The sequence below is a fragment of the Mauremys reevesii genome, linkage group 2 (assembly GCF_016161935.1).
Source record: "Mauremys reevesii isolate NIE-2019 linkage group 2, ASM1616193v1, whole genome shotgun sequence".
Classification (NCBI taxonomy): domain Eukaryota; kingdom Metazoa; phylum Chordata; order Testudines; family Geoemydidae; genus Mauremys; species Mauremys reevesii.
Genome location: NC_052624.1, coordinates 214,872,357 through 214,895,592, shown reverse-complemented (window position 1 = coordinate 214,895,592; position 23,236 = coordinate 214,872,357). Strand labels below are relative to the sequence as shown.

At 39.6% G+C, this 23,236-nt stretch overlaps 1 protein-coding gene across 6 annotated transcripts in view; it reads right to left on the bottom strand.

Moving 5' to 3' along the window:
- Positions 1–23,236, bottom strand: part of MAPRE2 (microtubule associated protein RP/EB family member 2) — a 148,941-nt gene that overhangs the window by 62,753 nt on the left and 62,952 nt on the right. Inside the window, exon 1 of one of the 6 annotated variants that reach the window (XM_039527375.1) lies at positions 19,993–20,362. The exons of 4 other annotated variants lie outside the window; for them this stretch is intronic. In XM_039527375.1, coding sequence (XP_039383309.1) covers positions 19,993–20,111 — 119 coding nt within the window. In that variant the 5' untranslated portion in view covers positions 20,112–20,362. Of the gene's footprint in view, positions 1–19,759; positions 19,863–19,992; positions 20,363–23,236 lie in introns of those variants that run through there. One more of the 6 variants, XM_039527379.1, reaches the window with a different exon arrangement.

Here is a 23,236-nt window from a genome sequence, read left to right as displayed (position 1 = left end):
TGCTTTGAGCAGGGGGTTGGACTAGATGACCTCCTGAGGTCCCACCCAACCCTGATATTCTATGAGTCTATTATGGCCTGATAGAAACTTAGCTCCCAAGGCCAGAACTGATGAGAGGTTGGGTAGGCATAAATCTGTGTCTGTTACTGAAATTTGAACTTAATTTTTGCCAACGCTGAGACATGTAGGATTCCTTTTCTCCTTTTTGAACTTAAGAAACATCAATAGAAGATTTTCATCGCTGCGGTTTTAGTATTAAAGAATACAGTTGACCTGTTGACTCTAAAAACAAATAGCCAAAGAAATCTTCAGTGATCATTTAATACGTTAAGCTACTCTTTTTTAAAATGTCATTAGTTTTTCCAATTACCAGCACTTTGGGGAGAGCAAATTTAGCCCATGAGAAATACAATTAGACAAATATAGATCTGTCAAGAAGGAAGAAAGTAATAAACCCATCATAGCAGTCTTCCAAAAGCTAATACTGCAGAAAAACCCACAATGCTCATCTTCGGTGACAGTGGTAACATGAGCTACATGCTATACTACACAGAAAGCACAACTCCACATAAGGAAAATGTGCAAGGAAATGAACAACCTGAAATTTAAAAGGATGCCCTGGCGTAGCTCTGTAATATTCTTATTTGCATAGTGTTGGTACAATAGTAAGAAAATATTTTATTACAATCAGGGGTCAAACACAATTTTTTTAAGGTTAATGCTAAAGAGATGACAATTTTATATTTACAAATCTAGATGTATATTTTTGGCCATATCATGCCAGTTTTTAAATTTGACCCATTTTAAAATAGAAATTTCCCATGAAGTCAATGGGGGAGAGGGACTGCCACTCAAACACAAGGATAAAGTCCTTTATTTGCAATGGTTTATAGTGCATTCCTGAATCTTCCTTTATATCTTCTTTTGAAATAGTTTACAATGTACCACTAAATTCTTTGTACACCACGCTGGAGTTTATTCCAATGGAGGAGATTTTTTGTTTTTTAAATAAACAAAGGAAAAGCTTAGTTGTAAGATCACATTTAAAGTAAGTGTGTTCTAAATTGGTGCTCATTTCCTGTATGGATGCTCACACAGACTATCTTATAATAAATCAACAACTATGCAGGAAAAAACAATCCACAGTATCCAACATGCTAAACTCTTTTGAGAGTCTGAACCAAATTTAAAATATATTCAGTAAAGTGCAACATAATGGCTAAGCAGGCAGAAAGCTGTGTTCACAACTACTGACCAAGCAACTAAGAACTTGCAGATTTTACTATGTTTGTTACCCTGGCTCACCAACCCTTCCCATGCCCACTCGTTTGCATGGTACAATAGTAAGAAAATATTTTATTACAATCAGGGGTCAAACACAATTTTTTTAAGGTTAATGCTAAAGAGATGACAATTTTATATTTACAAATCTAGATGTATATTTACAGTTTTCAACCTGTTATGTTTGTCTTTTTGACTGTATGCTCTTTGGGACAGGGACTGTCATTCATTATGTGTTGGGACTCAGCTCAATGGGACCCAACCTAACTGTAGCCTTTAGGCAAAACCACAATATCAGTGTTCAGCAACAACTAGAGATAGGAGTTAGATCTGGAACTCCATCTTGGGCCTTCCATACCCCATACTTCATAAAAGTTCAGAGCAGAAATTTGCGGCTCACAGACCTCTAACAATGAAGAGTTAGAAAATGTTGTAGTTAGAAAAAAAAGTCACTTTTCAATTATGAAAAACTTAAATTGAAATCCATGTAACTGATAATTAATATTTATCAGTTTTCACATTATATACATTCAAGCCCTGTTTCAGCAAGACACTTATGCATATGAGTAACTAAGCACTTGAGAGTCTCATTGACTTCTTCAGGTATGTCTACGCAGGGTTGGAAAAAGGCGGGATGGCTCCTGAGCCCAGGCTCCAGCCCAAACCCAAATGTCTACACTGCAATTTAGCCCTACAACCCAATCCCGAGTCAGCTGACCCACGCCAGCTACAGTTGTGTCACGGATCTTTTATTCCAGAGTAGACGTACCAGGATTAATCAGGTGCTTAAAATTGCACATGCTTACAATAATCTGATGGTTTAGCGTATCCCTTGATAATACATACTCTGATCCAAAACAATACTAGATATTTGTGTGTCGCACAACATACATTACAGGGTATGATAAAAGTGCTCCAGAAATGCTTATAGATAATTATGACTGATAAGAGAAATCATCATCCAGTTATATTTGGGGAGAACTTTTTGAATATGAAACATTTACTTAGCAATTTTTTTTATAATAAGCAAACAATTGCTGGCAGCAGAAGTTATTACTGCCAAAAGCAGTAATAGAAGCCAGATAAATGATTAAACAAGTGAGGAGTACTTCCAAATTAGTTTATCCATTTTATGCAATTTATGAAACTCATTTTTCAAAAAACAGAGGATTTTCATAGATGCTAGAAGTAAGAGAAATATGTGGATAAATGGATAAAAAAAATTGTTAAAATAGGAAAATCTTGTTCTGATAATGCCAAGGGAAATCTTTCCAGAAGTTCTCCCCTGACAGTACCCAAGATACACATTTTGAACAAAAGGAAAGTTCTCACAACAAAGCTGTTGAAGCAAAAAATATGAACAAATAGGCCAAGATATAGATGAGTGAGGCTGCGCGGGTCTGTGTGAGAAGTCCATTTAAAATGAATAGCTTCTGCAAAAGAATAAAAACCCCAAAGCAGCAGAAAAAAGGGGAAGCTTATGATTCACACTGGCCATTTTTCTATGGGAGAAAAATTATTGATGTCATCCTGAATTGGGATGGGGATGGGGGAAGAGGTTGTTTTAAGGTTAGACCTTTGCTGCTGTCTTAACACAGATTACATACAGATACAATATTCAGTTTTGATCATTAGAGAGGCCAATTACTCCTCCTGGGGCTCACTGTATTGAAAACACTTTCTGGACATAATTTGTGCAAAAAGCTGCAGCACATCCTGGTAACTTATGATGCACACCCTCCAATTTTCAAGCTACAACATATTCCTGTACCAAAAGCAACTGCCACAAAACAAAAAACAAAAAAACCCAAAACCCCAGAATTTTCTCATAGGTCACAGAACCAGTAACTGAAATGAATTATGTTGTAGGTATTACAAATTATCTAGCCTAGTCAATCACCCATAAAAGCTGCAAAGATGAAAAACACCCTTCTTACTTGGTATATTTCTCTCCATACCCTCGCCAATACATCAAACCTTTAAAAAATGGTGACAGTCAATCTCTGTGCATTGTACTCTCAAGTGTTACCAAACAGATTTGAAATAACATGTTAATTTTTGTATCAAAGCTACAATGTTCTGACCCCGGAAAAAATTAAGGTGTTTGGATTTCAGTGATTGTTTTGAGACCATATTTAATTAAGTACAGTAACTCCTCACTTAATGTTGTAGTTATGTTCCTGAAAAATGCAACTTTAAGTGAAACAATGTTAAATGAATCCAATTGTCCCATAAAATTTAATGTAAATGCGGGGGGTTAGGTTCCAAGGAAATTTTGGGGGAGCAGACAAAAGACATTATATACTGTACAGTACTGTACTGTGGTTGGGAAGTGCCCCTGGCTTACCCCACACAGGCACAGCCCACTGCAGGCAGGGACGCTAGGAAGCACCTTTGCAGCAGCAGCGGCAGCTTCCCTGGAGAACAGGCTCGGATTTTGCTGGGAATGCTCCAGGCCCGCCTCTTCCTGTCCCCGCTCCACTCCAGGCCCACCTCTTTCCACCTCCTCTCTGGAGCACACCACATCCCTCCCTCCCCGCCCCCCAAGCCCTAAGCGCTGCCAAACAGCTATTTGGCGGTGCTCAGGACTTTCTGGGAGGGAGTGGGAGGAGTGGAGACGTAGCACTTCCCCACTTCTGACCCTCCCTCCCAGAAAGTCCTAAGTACGAAGTGCTGGGAGGGAGGGGGAGGAGCGGAGAAGCCCTACATCTCCACTCCTCCCCCTCCCTCCCAGAAAATACTAGAGCGCTGCCAAACAGCTGTTAGGATTTTCTGGGAGGGAGGGGGCGGATCAGAGAGACAGCGCTTCCCAGCTCCTGCTCCTCCCTCCCAGAAAGTCCTAAGCGCCGCCAAACAGCTGTTTAGTGGTGCTTAGGATTTTCTGGGAGGGAGGGGGAGGAGTGGAGATGCAGGGTTTCCCTGCTCCTCCCCTTTCCTCCCAGCACTTCATGCTTAGGACTTTCTGGAAGGGAGGGGCAGAAGCGGGGAAGCCCTGGGAAAGCGAAGCGCTAGGAGGGAGAGGGAGGAGGCGGAGAAGCAGAACTTGTGCAATGCTCCCTTGTAAAGTCGCTGCTCTTCCACAGAATCTTACAAGCAGGCAGCCAAACGACGTTATAAAGGAGCATTGCACAACTTTAAACGAGCATGTTCCCTAATTGAGCAGGGATGTAACACTGAAACAATGTTAAATGGGACAATGTTAAATGGGGAGTTACTCTACTGTACTACACAAAGTGTAGCATCATACAACAGCAAACTGTTTGCTAGATAGAAAAATGCCAGACCACTTTATTCAGACAAGTTTTCCAGGTCCCAAAACCACACCCCAAAATGTTCAGACAATACACACCACTGGGGCTTTGGAGACAAAACCTTTAGAGTAACCCAGTAAATAGTACCCCATTATATTATTTTGCTATTGCTTGCAAGATATTTTTTTACTTTAAGTTTATTCACTGAGCCAATTGTGAAAATATAGTTAATTTGTAATAATGCAAAGAATTAAGTTACAAATTTCATATGAGTGATGATGTTTTTAAAAACACTTTAGGGCACCTCAAAGAATACAAGCCATGTCCAATGGCTAATTTAATTTTATTTATTTTGCATTTTCAGTCTCACCTCTGCCACAGATAACTGACAAAATTTTTCATTCTTTGGCTATTTTCTCCATATCTTTTCCTGCCATTTTTTGACCACTACAGTATTTTACTGCAATTCAGTAAACTGTACAGACAAATCTGTATCAGACCTAGCTTATGCATATCTACAAACTGTGCTGTCTCTTAGTGTTTATGTCTTTACATATGCATTGTTTGTAGTTAAACAGTTAACAGATAATGGTATAACAAGATCCAATGGTTAGAAGTTGAAGCTAGACAAATTCAGACTGGAAATAAGGTGTACGTTTTTAACACTGAGGGTATTCACCGTTGGAACAATTTACCAAGGGTCATGCTGGATTCTCCATCACTGGCAATTTTTAAATCAAAGTTGGATTTTTTTTTAAAAGGTATACTCTAGTTCACAAGTAGATATTTTAGGGGAGTTCTATGGCCTATGTCATCCAGGAGGTCAGAATAAATGATCACAGTGGCCCTTTCTGGCCTTGGAATCTATGAATATGTTGTCATGTCTTTGGAACTAACATGGATTGAACATGTCTGCATTTGATCTGTGTAGATAGTTTTGCACATCAACCTTCACCAACGTAGTTTTAGCTAAGTTTGGCTCAGGTAACGGTACTGGAAGACAGCTATCAGCAATTTGCCCTGTATGGATGTGGGTCCTAATCTTTAGAGACAAGCATCAACTTTACGATAATTGATCCCCACCCCCATAGTGTCCATACTCTGATTAGTTGTGTAATGTAACCTACAATGGAGCTTGTGCTCACAAAAATGATTGGGGTTTGGAGAACCCAAGCTTCTTTTTGTACTAGAGCTCACACATTTTATGAGGAGAGCAGCAGCAGTGCACCAAAGAGACTCATCATTAAGACAGGAACAGGAAAGTCTAAGGAAGCAGTATGAGATGTATATGTTTTTATATCTCTGAGCAGCTTGGAACCAATAATTCACAAGACATAAGATGATGATTGTCCATCATCTGAAATGTCTACAACTTCAGAGACTTCTGCTGGTACCACCAACAGTGCTGTAATTAAACATGCGTCAGACAAAAAATTACCTATATTAAAAAAGACTTTCTTCATAATCCAGTAAAACCATGGATGAATTTGTAATCAGGACCAGCAAATTCCATCAAAACTCCATAAAGAAAAGACTGCTTGGTTCATTTATGCAACAAATTCTTTCTTTCGTCTAGTTCAAAACAAACATTTCATTTACATGATTCAATCTTACGACCAGCATACACTCCTCCAGGGAGAGCAGACATTGCTGGAAGGCTGCTGGATACAGCATATGAGAAGGAAACTTTAACACTGAAAAAAAAATTAATGAATTTTTCGTCAATCTGAGCATTGATGGGTGGAGCATGTACACACTGATCCAGTAATATATTCTTGTGTCACAACAGAAGATGGAGTTTCTGTCTTACAGAAATAATTGATACATCAGGAAATGCCCATACAGCAGACTGCTTAAGAGAAGTAGCAGTAAAAGCTATAACAAATTGCAAACAAATACTAAAGTATCAAGTGCATAGCTTTGTTACAGACAATGCTCAAAATGTAGCAAAGATTAGAAGAAATCTAGAAGAAGATAATGAAGAGAACCCGAAACTTGCAATATATGGGTGTAGTGCTCACTTGATGCATCTTTTAGCCAAAGACGCAAGTATAACTCCAGGAATAAAGGAAAATGTTGTTTAAATTACAAAATACTTTTCTTACAGCTGCTTCAGCTTCACTGAAGAGAGCAGGAAACTAATTCTCTCCCAAGATGTACAATGGAATTCATTGGTTATAAACTGTTTTGTGCTATTTATTAAGAACTGGCCTATCCTGATGACAATTTGCAAAGAAAAACAGGACAAAACAGATGAAACTATCAATGTAGCCAAAGTAGTCAGCACTGGACTAATGTGGAATATACGCTGAATATACTGAAACCTATTTCCATAGCACTGAAAAAAATGTAGAAAGATTGCTGCTGTATTGCTGATACTGTTGAAATTTGGAAAGAATTGAAGAGACACTGAAGAAATACTCACCAAAGCTAAATTCCAGGCAGTGAAGAGCGGCTGGATCTAGCAGTTACTACACCTCATTTTCTTGCCAATATTCTCAACCCAAAGCACGAGGACAGATACCTAACTGCTAAAGAAGAAGATACTACTATGGCATGGGCATCTAATAATCACCCACCAGTCATGCCAACCATAATAAATTTCAGGGCTGGAAGTGAACCATTCAAGCAGTACGTGTTTGCTGATGATGTTTCACCACTAAATAAGCACCTGGAACTAGAGTTTGGTGAAATGCTAAATCAATTATCAACAGCAGTAACCGCTTCTACAGACACAGAAAGAATATTTTCTTCATTTGAACAAATTCATTCAAATCTGAGAAACTGACTGGGATTTGAAAAAGCAGGAAAACTTCTCTCTCTTCCAGTCTATGAATAAAAACGAGACAGGAGGGGATGAGATCAACTAGTTTTAAAAGTTTGAAGGACAACCTAAGTAATTTAGGAGATTCTCACATTTTCAAGAGACTTAAGCAAGTAGGAGCTTAAGTTCCAGCCACTTTTACTTAAGCATATTTGAAAATTTTTCCAAGCTGACTTGAAATAATCAGTTTAATTCACTGACTACAGATAATCCCCCTATTTAATAAATCAAATTTAGTCGGTAAATGTGAAACATGTTTTGATATGAAATGTTTATATATCCAAAACATCTAAGGTTTGTTTTCTTTAATAAAAATGTTATATGCTGTTTTGTGTGTTTAAATTCCAGTTAACATCCTAGCACAGCTTGACATAAACCATGACCAAAAATTAATTATCTAGTAAACAAGCAATGCTGTTCATCATTTTCTAACATACTAAAAATGTACAATTTAAGAATCTGAAAATACTAAGCTACACCTCTACCCCGATATAACGCTGTCCTCAGGAGCCAAAAAAATCTTACCGCATTATAGGTGAAACCGTGTTATATCGAACTTGCTTTGATCTGCTGAAGCGTGCAGCCTCGCCCCCCGGAGCACTGCTTTACCGCATTATATCCGAATTCGTGCTATATCGGGTCGCGTTATATCGGGGTAGAGGTGTATATAATTGCTTAAATAAATGTATATAATTACAGTGTACCATTCTAGGTAGCAAGAAGATGTACCAAATCTAGTATAAAGGCTCTATTTAGTTGTAAATCAACATGTTTTAAAAGTTGCATCAACCAATGAGAATGCAACTTTCTTTAGAAAACTGAAGTAGAAATGGGAAAGTTGATTAAAATCAGTTATTTAAATCATGACTTTCCACTTGGTGATTTAAATAACTTTTTATATTGCCTTGATTTAATCAATCCCCCCTGGTTGAAACTATCAATTATTAGTGGAGGGGAACCTGTGGCCTGTCAAGCTAATCTGCTGGCGGGCCACGAGACAGTTTGTTTACATTGACGGTCTACAGGCATGGCCAGCAGCAGCTCCCAGGGGCCACAGATTGCTGTTCCCAGACAATGGGACCTGCGGGAAGCTGCAGAGCCACAGGTTGCTCACCACTGATCACTATGATACGATATTTTCCCCAAATCTCATTTTCCCCTACCACATTGGTCTCTGATGGAGCTCCTGCAGTTTTAAAATTATTAGACCATGTAAGGGAACACACAAACTAAAAAGAACCAGCTGTAGTTTGTCAGACGATCCCTCTTTTAGATTGTGCTAGTTGCCTTGATGCAACTGAATACCCGAGAACAGAATTACCAGTGGCCGTTCAGACACACCTCTTTTATCTGGAAGGGCTAGCAAAGCTGTGCCCTAGTTCACCTTAAGCTAAGAGAAAGGTGGATGTACTGTTTAATAGAGTTTGGCCTACCTTCATGGAATATTTTAAGGTCAAGTCCTAAAGTACACTCCCATGTGACACATGGTGACCCTGGTGAGTTCAATCCCCACCATAAACATTGTAAACAATAAACAAGCAATTTAGTTGAAGACAAATGCATCATGCAACAAACAAACCTCAACATGCAGTAACCTATAGGCGCACTTGGTATGTAAGTTAAGTTACATATTTACAGTATGCATTTATTAAACAACCCTGGGACTGTCAAACAATCTGTTTACAAGGTCATGTGACAAAGCAGGTTTGCTCTCTAGGCCTGTAAACTAGTCAGGCTCCCCCCTCCCCAACATTAATCCACGTGCAATATGATGACATACATCACATGACATTTACCGGTAGATTTAACAGATGTGGCAGTGATCTTTATTGAATTTCTTTACGGGTAAGAGTTTAAAAAGATAAAAAACTGAGTTTTTTAAATCACCTCAAACAAATCCACTGAGTCCTACTTCTTGTTCAGCTAATCACTAAGACAAACAAGTTTGTTTTCATTTATGGGAGATAATGATAGCCTCTTATTTAAAATGACACCTAAAAGCGAGAACAGTCATTCACATGGCACTGTTGTAGCCGGCACTGTCAGTATTTACATGCCAGATATGCTAAACATTCGTATGCCCCTTCATATTTCGACTTGTAGGCTCTAAAGTTTTACTTTTTTTTTTTTTTTAAAACATAGCTGCACTCAAAAACAAGTAATTCTGCATTTGAAAGTTGCCCTTTCACGTTAGAGAGAGACTGCACTACAGTACTTGTATGAGGTGAATTGAAAATTATTTCTTTTATCTTTTTTAAAACGCAAATATTTGTAATAAAAACAAATATAAAATTAGCACTGTACACTTGATATTGTGTAGTAATTGCAATTAATATATTTGAAAATGTAGAAAAACATCCAAAAATATTTATAATAAATTTAAATTGGTATTCTATTATTAACAGTGATATTAAAACTGCAATTAATCATGACTTTTTTAAATCTCGTGATTAATTACAATTATTTTTTAAAAACCTTTTGAGAGCCCTAAAGAAAAGCAGTATAAAGTTTGATGTCATCAGATCATCCGTTGGCATCAAAACCCACTACTTAACTATTATGCAGAAACCCTATACTCCCCTACCCTTTCCACTGCCCTATGAACTTTTGGTCATTTCTGTATGGTGATATTGTAAAAGAAATATTTCCCTAGAATTTGCACACCACCATCCTGCTGGATGAAATTCGGTGATAACACATTTCAGGAACAGAAGCACCTCTCTGGCACAGCACAAGCTGTCAAAAAAACAACCGTATGGCACATTTACAAGAAGTTATTTCTAATGACACCATCCTCCTGCAAATAATTTTTTTCCTAGCAGGAAGTGAGATTGTACCAAAACCTACATCTATTTTCTAATTAGTTACCTTAAATAAGGGTGGATTTCACTTTGGTAACAGTAAAGAGTTGTTTGTGCCTCTCTTTTAACTTTTAAAATGTTCTGCTCATTTCATGAACCTTAGGCCAGGTCGACACAACAAAGCTTTGCTGGCCTAGGTATGTCTGTTAGGAGTCTGAAGGGAGAAAGGAAATAAATAAATAAATGAATGAATAAAATAACCCCCCCTAACAGACTATAGCTATACCAGCAAAGCCTTTGTAGTGTAGGCTAGCCCTTATATGCCTTGTTCTGAATCCAATTAATTTCTATGATTTTCTAACATTTAGTAATTCTTTGTCAGGAAATGGTGGAAGTGGTATTGGAAAGACAGACCCCGCCCTTCAGAAAGGTGTATTAGCTAAAATTGGTACTAATCCATGGCATGTGACCTAGAGACGACAGAAAGAGCACATAAAGAAGCTACACTACTTTCAAAGGCGTGTTTGGGCCTTTATTTAAAGATCAGTGCTGGATAGTGAGTAGTGCCAGTAGTAATGCACAAAGTAATGTCTAATGGCTGCGCCATTTTGATTTTTGGGATGGAGCAATATGGCAACTGAGAACAGTCTGTTTTCAGATTGAATAACACAAATCATTGAAATTTAGTAAAATTTTGTGACTTAATCTCATAGCCCTCTCTGTGTACAAGATTCCAACAGAGTTCTGTTATTTGTGAGCTAATGCTGTAGTTTCAGTATGACACATCTGTTTTATTTAACCAAATTTAATTTCACAGCCTCCATGTTTCCAACTCTCACTAATGATATTCTTTCTGTAAATGAAACTCCCCAAGGGGCTTCTCTCTCACTGGAGATATATACTCCACCTCCACATACCAAGCTATTACTCAGGATTTTTATAATGGTTTTAATGATAAGCTACCCTTTGTAAGCTACTGAATACTGTAACTGAAATATTTTAATGGGATATATATTGTTTTAATGCATCTCAATCAGGCAGCTATCACACTGATTCCACAGGGATTAACCTTAAAAGGTTTTCCTCTTCATAATAATGTATAAACCTACCTGAGGCATATTTTTATTTTTTAGAACACAGTACTGTACTAACAGCCCTTCTGAGAATCCACACTCTGCATTCCAGAGTGACAAACAATAATTTGCATTCAAGTGCATCTCTGACTAAATGTAGCTTTTTAGGTAGCAAACTTGCACTGTACAAAAAGAAGCCCTGCTGTATGAGGAATGCTCATTTTGCATACTTCTAATAATATATCTTCTCTGAAATGTCACTTATCCACAGTCCTTTGGACTGACCATCTCCTAGAGCTTTGCCAAGAAATGCAATACTGAAAAATGCATATCTAAAAAGCAGCTGAAATTACATTCACCGTACCTTCCCACACCATTACAAATAAAAAAAACAAAAAAACAAAACACACAAAAAGTACATATACATTCTTAATTGATTTTCTGCATCTCAGTGATGTAAAATGATGGGCTGTTCCTTTCTTCAGCTGCACATTGCAGTACTATTGGTGCAGGACCTTGGTTATGCAGACAAAAATCTTGGCTAAAGTTTTTTCGTTTGAGAAATAGTTTCTTGGTCAATTCCACTGGTTTTTAAAATATTATTCTACAGCACTCTTAAAACCACATTTACACAAGATCATTCTAATAATCTTTTCCTTCCTTTGCTATCCACATATGTCCCAGATTCATAACATATGATTCTTTTCTGACAAGGCAGTAGGTGAGAATTACCCCATTGATCTGAAATGAGTTAACTGGTGTAAAACTAGCATAAATAGGGGCAGGATCTGGCCCACAGCCTGCATGGGACATTCCTCCCCCAGCAGCTCAATTTGGCACAGTTGTAGGATTTCCTATGAAAGCTACATCCTTAAGCCTCCCTTCACTGATTAATGTTTACATTTCCTCTTGATGAACCAATCCTTTTTGGACAGTGTGACAGAGAAACAGATTTAACTGAATCATAATTCAGTTAGTTTGTTTACAGCTATACATGAAAGGAGAATGAAATCAAATTGGTCAAGCCAGACCTTTAAAATACATATATGATTTTACCAGATGGTCCTAGCCTTCCCTGTGGTTTGGTACACACTAAGTGTTAGTCCACAAAACTTACTCTTCAGCAACGCTTCAGTAATAAAGCTTCACAGCCAGATTATTACATGCAGATAGTAGATCCTCATTTTGAACTACATTGTATTCATTTTAGTATTAACAAGATCACCAGTTAATGGGATTGACGATATATGTGATGAAACCGCTCATTTTCTATTATGAAACCACCAAGAGGGTTGGTTGGAAAGTCTGCAGGGAGTAAAAAGATGACACATGCTAATCTGCTTCTTTACCAAGACTGAGCTATGGCTGCCTTAGAGTGAGAGGAAGAAAGGAGGATGAATGCAGGAATTTTTCTCCAACAATTGTTACACATTTCAAAAATTACTTTCATTTTGGAATGAATAAGTGCTTCAAATATAGCTCTACACTAATTTAGTTTTAATTCCCTACCCTTCAACCCATCGTATACATGGGAAAGGTTACTGCCTGATCTAACTTCATTCACTGCCTCACATCTCACCATGAGCACGAGCATGCATCTGGCAAGGTTCCCAACCTCCCCCAATCCCTGCTCTTTCTCCAGCAAGAGGGAGACTATGGTGTGCATTTATATAGGGTGCACCATACTGCAACCTGTCTTCCAGTTCCTCCAGAATCTCTTCCTGAGGTTACTGGCTGCCCTTTTCCCCCACACTTCCTGATCCAAGGACACTCTGTCTATGGCCCTACAAAGTCACAAGACCGCCTCGTCAGCCTGCTCCTGGCATTGGCCAAGACGGCCATCCATCATATCAGGAGAAGAAAGCTGGATGGTGGGTACTCTGTGACTGTGGGGCCTACTTTCGGTCCCTCCTTAAGCCACATATCCAGGCGGAGTTCCTCTGGGAGGTGTCCACTGCCTCCCTGGACACCTTTGAGGAGTGGTAGGCACTGTCCGGGGTCCTCTGCTCGGTGTCCTCCTCTGAATCCCTGATTTTATCCCTTTGACCTTCACTCCCATCTCTGTTTTCTTATTTGTTGTTCCCCAAATTTAGCTGATGCCTGGGTTTGGTGGCTCCTCCCTCCCCTGATGCTGCAGGGGGGAGGGAGCTTTAGCAATGGCCAGGCTGACATCCACCAATCCTCAGTGCCTCAATGGGTCCATTACACTTCACAGAACCTAGGCCTGCACAGAGGGTTCTATTCTTACAGTCTAGTCCAAATGTGACAAGGCAGTTGGACCTCACTCTCTCCACCCACATAGCAAAGGAAAAAGGCCAATTAAGGTTTCTACTTTGCTCCTATCAATTTATTTACTACCTTTCTTCTTGGGTCCAAAACCATACAGCTCCCTCCCCACACCTATGTCCCCCAAACTATCCAACCTTTTTTCCATATAAATTCTGTTAAGACATTTTTCACTGCCAGCTGCAGTGGCAGCAGGAAACACTAACCTCACCAGCAGGAAAGTACCTAGCAACAAGGTCTCCCCACAAGAGGACACGGCTGGGGCAAAGCCAAAAAGGTTATTCCTAAAGGATACACCAGGTAAAATTTTCCAATATCTTAAATCTACTCTCCTTTTGCTAGCAGCCACACAACACTGGGCTGGTGATCGTATTAATAAGCAGCTCAACAAGCTGCACCTTTAAAATAAAACCCATCTAGCCACAGGATGCTTCATAGACCTACAAACACAGCATATATTTCAATTATACCCAAAGCACTTTAGTCAGACAGAACTGGCCTGCAGGCTGAGAAGAGGGTGGTATGTTGGAAAAAGTTTTAGTTTCACTTCCTTACATGACCTAATGCTAGACTCTCTTGTAAGTCATAAAGAGGTTCTCTTCAACAAGAATCTTAATTATAATCAGAACAGGATCTCCAACAATTTCAGGCTGAGGAATATTTATATTTTGAAATGCCAGTGCAATGTTATTGCGCAAATGAGTTTGAGTACACTCAGAACACTTGTTTTGCCAAAACAAGTTCTCTTTAAGTAAAGCTCCATGGTGTGCCACTCTAGCTCATTCTTGTAAACAGGATCTCTCAAATGGGCTATAGCCATTGAAACAGTGTCTTCAATTTATCCCAGAATCAGAATTTGCTCACTCCAACTTTTAAGGAGGAGAAAATAGCCTTAACACACACACAAAACACAGTAGACTCTGTGGAAGGGAATTGGGATGAGATAGGAATCCAACCTGTATGAGAATAAAGATAAACACAGAAGAAGATCTGTTGTCCAACAGACAGACAGTAGGCAAGAGGTAAGGAAAGATTCTTGCATCACTCATACAAGTTATATTGGATGCTAATTGCTTCCTTTAAGTCACCATTTAGTACACACAGGACATTACCAAGGGTATTACCTTACCACAGTGGTAGTATTTTACTTCAGATGCTTGAAAGGCAAGAGGGGTTATCAAAAAAAAAAAAAAAGTCCATACCTTTTGGACTGGAGCCAAACACATAGGATATGATTTTCAAAAGCACTCAGCACTGATCTAAATCTGTTCCCACTGAAGTCAAAGCTAAGACTCCCATAAACTGCAATGGGAGCAAGCAGATCAACACTGAGCACTTTCGAACGTCTAACCTTTATATCTAATTTATAACAGCACTTGTCATGATTAGTATTTGAAATTTTCAGAGACTGAAGGGTGTGGTACTGAACTGCAGTCCGTCAGCCTTACTTATCCAATCCCATAAAATGAGAGCACTTGTTAATTTAGTATCTTCTCCCATCATTCCTTGCAACAAGACTTTGAGCCCTATTGTACTCATTTCATCCATGTGAGTAGCCTTATTTAAAGTCAATTGAACTATTTGCTGAAGTGTGGCCAGCAAGAGTTTGCTCTGTCTAACCAAACTAAGATAATGCAATAAGTCCTTCTTAAATACTTAAGTAAAGAATACAGTTATTTTGTACCAAAAGGTAAATTCCACTGCTCTAGACATACAGAAAGAATAGACTTATTCAAAGAGTAAAATATCAGTGGACGAAACTACTTTAACAATACAGAGAAACCCTCTTGAGATATATAATACAGGTTTTCTTACGGATGAATGATTCATGGTCCAAAATTCTCAAGGAGAAAATTTGTCCAGGACTTAATACAATAGAAACAAAAGAAAATACTGGTAATTAAAATGATGTGAAGTATGATTCTAGACTTCTGGGTCCTAAAACTGTTAACATTCTACCATTAATTTAACTCTAACTTCTATAGACCAAATAAATTACCATCTGAAAATCCCTATACCCTGACACCAACTGAAACTCTGGACATATCCTGTCAAACTTTATAGTATTTGTAATCAGTGGATGAGGACACCATCACTTCTGTTCCACATTCGTTATTATGCACAGAAAAGCTACACATCAGCAGTGTAAATACCAGTTTCTCTTTACAAAGAGAGAAGAAGAGGACACTTACAGTAAGTAAATATTTATAACTAAACAAAGATATTGTGTCAGAAAATATATATATATAATCTGTACTCAAACTGAATGTACTATCAAAAACCCTGAAAGAGTCCTGAAAACTTTAAACGATCATTCTTAAAAGCTTAGGATAGGGAAGTAAGTGATATGGCTAGTGGTCAAAAGGCCAATTAATAAATCTGATTTTCCAACTGCATGTGGATAAAACAAATTAGGAGTGGTATCCCACGAAAGAGGGTGTAAGACTCCACTATTTTAGTGAATTAAAATTTTTACTTCAGATTTGTAATATGAAACTTGACAAGTACTTTAAATATTTGTGTGTGGCTGGTGAACTGATTGAATTGCCTAGATTGTGGCATAGGGTGCTGTGGGCAGGTACCTGTTTAAAAATGTCCCCACTCAACTCTGTCATTCCCTATTTGCTGCTTTACTGATTTACTCATATTTACATAGGGCGGAGAATTGTAATTATGAGCAAATATGGGGCTATTCTCTGGCGGGGGCCAAGATTCATTCTTGGCCATCAAAATTTATTACACCTTAGTTCCAAACCAAATTTACAGCCAAGCCTCCTGAATGAGATGTATCAAACTAACACCCTCTTGTCCTTCCTTTCCATTCCAGAAATAGCATTTTAATAAACTAATATAAATTTAATATTTACAATTATTTACTGTAAGATGCAACATGATGTTATGGATTGAGCACAGAATTAGAAACCAGGAATTGCTTCAGAGTTTGAATAGTAGTTCTGTTATTGACTCTCTAGGTAACCTACTGCAAGCCACGTAACACTCTGTATATGTGTTCCCCTATCTGTAAAATGGGGATAATATCTACCTTACAAGGATGTTGAAGACTATTACATGGCCTAGTGAATAAACCACTGTATTGGGACTCAGGTTCTATTATTTGGTCTGCTCCTGGAATGCTGGACAACCTTAGCCATGTCACTTTGTTTCAGTTTTTCCATCTGCAAAATGGAGAGGATACTCCCTTCCTTTGAAAAGTGCACTGAGATTTACACATGAAAAGCACTGTACAAGAATTAAATAATGCCTAACAATATCAAATATTATAAAATCACTAATTTTTCACAAGATTAACAAATATACTTTTGCTTATTATGACCAACTTAACCATTTCCTTTGTTTAAATTAAGATGTGTTTACATAAAAGCATCTAAGGTATATTATGGAGGATAACTTGAGATGGTGTCTAACATTGTAGGAGAAAGAGACACTATCTGCTTTTCATGAAAACATAGTAGGCACAGTCTAACTTGGCCAAACTTGATTGTGAGCAGAATATATATATATTTTTAAACACAAGATTTGCCCAACAATTGATTTCTGCTTCTTGTTTTAGGATTTAAGAGTACAATTAATCCATATTTCTAAACATAGATGGAACCAACTAACCATCAGAGTCATGCCAGCTTGGGGTGTGATTTTATGAGATGTTTGTTCTGGTCACTATTTGAATATGAAAGCTATAAGGAAAATGCAAAATGCTACACAAGAAATTGGACAGAATTTTATACAAGGTGCATTTTCTCCCCTCAAATTCAATTGAGCTAATACTCCAGCATGATCTTAGTGGATGTAATGCTGCCTTTCAGTTTAAACATAATTTACTTATGTATAAGGACTTTCATCCTACTAGAACTCAGGGTACATCAGAGGCCTAAACCAACTGAGTCTTTAAAGATTTCATGGCAGCTTCAGCAAAATTAAGAATGTGATCTTGTGTCATGATGAAATCCCAATTTAGCTATTTAACTAAATATTTCCTGTAAATTTCAGTTAAGCAGTGTTCACTTATAGAGCACTTTTCATCTGTAGGTCTCAGAACACTTTATGAAAGTATCATTACCCCCATTTGATATATAGGGAAATTGGCACAGACAGGTAAAATGACTTGTCCCAGGTCACAAGGATGTTGTTAGCAGAGCCAAGAACACATTCCAGATCTCCTGAATCCCAGTCCAGTGCTTATTCACTAAATAAAATGCCATTCTAGCTTGCATTTAATTGGATTATTCATTTAAGTACCCTAAAATGACGTATAGTGTTAGTGTTGACAGGTACTGTGCTATATTCCATTCTCACAGGTGGGTGAATTGATAGAGGCTTTAAAACATCTTGAGGCCTGGATAGTCTCTGGGTAAAAGGCTAAATGTAAGCAATTTTCATGTGAAGTATTATTCAATTGATACATTCATTTCCACGGTAATGTTTCCAGTAGTCTTACTACAGCAATTTTTCAAAAATTCAATTTTTAGGTATAGTCTTGTTGATGTGAATATCATTCCAACATGCATTATTGTCAGTCAAGAAAACTGATTATTTTGTTGGTAGGTGCAGAAGTACTAAAATGTAAACAGTGATTCGTCTCTGGTGCAACAGTGCTATGGGAGGATCTTATTGAACAAAGGGTTTCAACAAACACTGAAGACAGTGCTATTTTTTGTAAGTCAAACTGGAGTGCCTAAAATTAAACTTACTTCTATCAAAAGATTGTTACCAGAGTACAGCCCAACTGCAAAGATGCAGCAAAATGCTTCCATTTAGCCATGTGGTCAAAATCCAGCTGTCCTCTCAAACAAAACTGTCCTCTCAAACTGTCCTCTCAAACAAAACATGACAGGAATTTAAATCTACGAAATGAGAGCTTCAGTCTTCCTGCCAGTAGGAATGACTCTTTACAAAAGATGAAAAACCTATTGGAAGTTTAATAATGTTGCTTTAAAACTAAGCCCAGTGAACATAAAGGAAATGCCTGTAGAGACCTGAAGGCCTCTGGGAAGCAATAAGAGTCTAAGAAAGTGCAGGCTAAATTTGTGTGTGGCATTCAGGGTAGAGTAAGCACTTGGATTCCACAAGTATGTCACCTCATCACATTAATTTGAGTGATAAGACATGAGATTTTGGGGATCTGTATGGATTCAGCCAAGATTTACTTACAAGGTTAATATTGGCATAACTGAGTTATTAGGGCCAGGTTATTCATAATAAAAAAATAAAGTGAAATACTCTGATTTTCTTTGGCTAACTGAGCCAAACACTCACGTTTATTTTGATCCTGTTCTATGTGCAATCAGATAATATACATTACCTAAATATTTAGCTAACATTTTAAGGACAGCATCATTTCCTGTTTCTGGTTTGAGAATATGAGCTTTGAAAGATGTGTGTTCTTTGAAAAAGGCACAGCTTGTTGTCATCAAGGCAGTATTTAAAATAACTGTATCTTAACTTTAGAGGAGATACAACTGACCATATTATCACCCTTCAAGTCTACAGCTTAGAGCACATAAAACTAGTTGCACTCAAGGCTACATTGTTATCCTTATCAAAAAATGCCAACAATTTAATTAGCTTATCTACTGGACCATATTGTCAGATATGTTAATGTAAAAATGGTGCCAACAATACATGCCAAACCATTAATCAAAAATGCTTACAACTGCGACAAAGAACACAGCCACCATCCTCAAACCATATACTCAAAAATGTAATGCAATTGCCTCCCTACTGGAAAGAAGGGCTGTGTTCCCTGCAACACACCAGAATCAAAGAAAAGGCACGGGATACGCAGTGTCTTCTAGAAACGGCTGCAGTCCACCGTGTCTCTAATAAACCCTCGGTTTCGAGGAGGAAATTTTAGTGAATGCATGACACCGTGACCTCTGCTGTCAAGCCTTCCACCAATCAGGGAGCAGAATTCTTACAAAGCTCCATCAATCTGGCGCTTTAACATCATCATCACAGACTGCAGTTTAATCTAGAGGATTCCATTTTTCTTGCACACACCAGGGCAGGCACAAGCCGTTTTTACTCCATCCCTTCGCCTTGGCTTTCACGCACAGATGCCCGGCGACGCCGGCACAGTAAGAAATTCGGCGCCGCAGCCCGGTTCCCTTTGGGAGACCCCACAGATCTCTCTCGCTTGCATTTTTTATCAATACGCAAGGAAGGAGGGGTCTGTGGGGCGGAGGGTGAGGGGGGAGAGCCCCTACAGGCAGCAAGCCTACTCACAAAATGTTTTCCAGCTGGACAATACAAACGCTATTTCCAAGAACCAGGCTTCCATGCAGGCGAGGCAGGATCCCGGCTAATAGGTCCCAGCTTATGTTTAACACGCCGCGGAGAGCACGGTGTTTTGTTATGTAACCCCCCTGCCTGTCCCTTGGCTGCAATGCCCGCAGCAGCCCCCAGCCCAGGCACGCGCGCACGCCGCAGGGCGATCCCCGCCAGCCGGCGCGGGTTACCTGTAGGAACGCTCCCCGCGCACCGTGTGCTTCCTGAAGGGGATGATGGTGCCGTTATCCTGCAGGATGTCGTTGTTGTTCTCGCCATTTGGGGACAGCGTTTGGGTCGGTCCCGGCATTGGCGCGCGCTCCCACCCCCACACGGCTGCCTGCCTGGCTCGCTGGCTGGCTCGCGCGCGGAAGGTCGGCGGAGAGGCTGCGCCGGGGCTGCTCTGCTGCTTTGCCACAGCGGCTCGCTGCTCGCGCTCGCTCTCCCCTTGCCTGCCTGCCTGCTGACGTCAAACCGCCTGGAGCAGCACCCTGGCCACGTGACACGGCCCCCTCACCATGGCAACCAGCTAACTCATCAGATCTGCTCGGTTCGCACAAGGGCTCCGGCGTGGCCGCGCCAGCGCAGCCGAAGAGGCGGGGATGGGGGCGGCCTACATCTGGCTTGCAGCGCGCCAGCCCCCCCACCCCGCCCCGCGCCTCCAGAGCCAGCCCTTCCTCTAACCATTTCCTTTCGGTCCCCTGCGCGGAGCGCAGCTGTGCACACAAAGAGCCCGGCCCGGGCGGGGGGCGGCCCTGGAACCGCCTCAGGGCCGGCGCGTCCCACCCACCGGGTGCTTCCATTTCAGCTCCAGCCAGAGACCCGGCCCGGGAGCAGGCGGGCTGCACGCGGGGCCGACCCCAGACACTGCAGCGAGCCCGAGCTGCAGTCCGCGGTGGGGTTTTCCAAGGAGGCTGCTGCTGCACACAGCCCTCGAGAACACACTGCAGGGAGCCGCCGTGACTTGGGAGAGGAAGGGGACGCGCTGGGATGACCCATGGTCTTTTCCACAGTAGCTTTAACTTTACCCCCTACGAAAGCCCAGTTCTTTTCTGATGGTTGGTGGAGTAGGGAGGCATGGCAAAAAGCCATTTTCGAGACGCAGAGATGCAACACGTCTTTTGAGCCCTGCTTCATGTGACTAGGGGAGGCACCAGTGTTTCGACCTACATTTATGAGGGAAGAAAACAAGCGTTTCTGAAAGATCATAATCCACCGTCATCTCTCCCCAGTAATACGCAGTTATTTTTGGTCTCAAGCTTCCGGAATTAGCATGGAAGCCTCACAATAGTCGCACACGATGCCCAGCTCGTAGTGATAAAATCCAAACGTGAAAACACCGCGCACACGCTCACACATCCACCTTATTTCCGCGCAGTATTTTTCTATTTTAATATGCATGCAATATTTGATCTGCAGTAACGCGAATATTTCCTCTTCTCCCCATTTAAAATGTTGCCGCTTTTGAGGTTTCTTAGTTTTAAATAGAAAGTAGATCTGACCCTTATTGGAAAGGGGCTGCATTTAAATGTACATTATTATGTAACTGCATATCAGAATTGAGCCCCAGCCTATAAAGTATGATAAAGGTCTAAGTTTAATGCCTTCCCAGTACCCAGACCTGTAGTTGCTTTCCTCTCCTCTATGCTACTCAGTCTAGATTTCCCCCTAAACCTGTAATAGGTTTGAGACCCTATCCACTATTTTGTGTCCTGTAGCTTCATCTGAGACCATGCTTAAATGAACATTTTAAGCTTAATTTTTAAGTTTCTAAATTTCTCCCAATTTTAGAGTTTGTACTAAAACCATTTGATGGCTTCCCTTTTTTTAAAAAATCTTGTTGGGGGAGGGTAAAAAAGGGGAAATGGTGTCAATATATGGTGAGAGACTACTGAATAACTAGCATTGCTAATAGAATTAGCAGTTATGCAAATGGCCATGTTAAGTACCTCTTCCTTCCCTTTCACCCCACAGTTCAGAAACAGTTCCCTATCCCCCAGGCTCTTTTGCCCCTTAAACTACTCTGCATATTCACAGATAGTTAAAACTGCCCTGCATATTTTCACGTTTCTAAGGTAGTAAGGAAAATGAGCTTTGACTTTAAATAATATGTATTTTAACAAGTAGTATTCATTTCTATACAAGTGGATTAAAAGCTTAATTGGGCACCCACCATTATGAGAGGTTGAACCATGATGGTTCACAGATATGTAAACCAAAATCAAACCATTTAAATGAGTTTCTCTGGCTCTTCTCTAAAATGCACATGAGCAAAAGTGTGCATTGAACTGTGTGGGAGGCCAGTCTCTTTTAATTAGGTCTATGAAAACTCAAGGCTGGGAGTTGGAAAAGAGTAATGAGTAATTGGGCAGATACCTCATGATATTTTTGGCTTCAAAATTAAACAAAACACTTAAATTTACCCTTTAAAAATCGTTTGATCAAGTGGAAATAATGAGATATATTTATAAGTGATTAGATCTTAGTGACAGAAGATTTAATAAAAACCTCACAGCTTTCTCAGCTATCATAAAGACAGACTCTGACCAGATTTATATTTTCTGACAGGGTTAGCAATTTCCCCTTCCCTCTCAAAGTAAAATTCATGTACTGATTAAAATATAGTTGATTTGTGACCTTTCAGATGGATTTGATGCTTAGGGGAAAAATTACCTTAGTTTATAGAGTTGCACCTATTGTATAAAGTGCTGTTTTTAAAAAAAATCCAGAGAAGTTCAAGTATAGCTAATTTGGCAGGAGCTCAACCACAGAACAAAACAACCGACTGTGCTGAAGGGAAGCCTACTCAAGTCATGGTGGTGAATTTTGTAATGTAGGCATCTATCTCTGAGGAACTCAACTGAGACCACCGACCCCTTGCAGGCCACTGAACCGACAGATGGGAACTTTCACTATGGATTCACACTGGATTTGAACTGGAAACAAAGGTGGAAGACTTTTCAATTACCAGTCCAAGGATATACCCAGTTACCTTATGTCCCCACACTTGATTGAATACCACCCCCATTGTTAAATTGGTAATGGACTTGAAATAACACGGGAAAGACAACACATTCATAGTTAGCATTGTAACATTTTTCTGTGCCTTTTTTAAAAACAAATAAATGCTGCTAAACAGCTCACAGGTGCCTTAGAAGTACATGAGATAATACAGATGCAAAAGCTGCTATATAGTGATAGACAATATAAAAATAATCTGTAGCAGGTCTTTGGCTGCCAGACATTCCTATCTGATCCATCAAACCAGAAAGCAGTAAAACATTCAGCCACCTCTAACTTGTAAAAGCATTTTTATTTCTTCACCAACAGCAAAGAACAGAGGCTGCTTTATTGAGGTCACCAAAATAGCTTAAAACATGCACTGACAAAGCTACAGCACAGGGAAGAGCAGATGAAGACAACATTACAGCATTA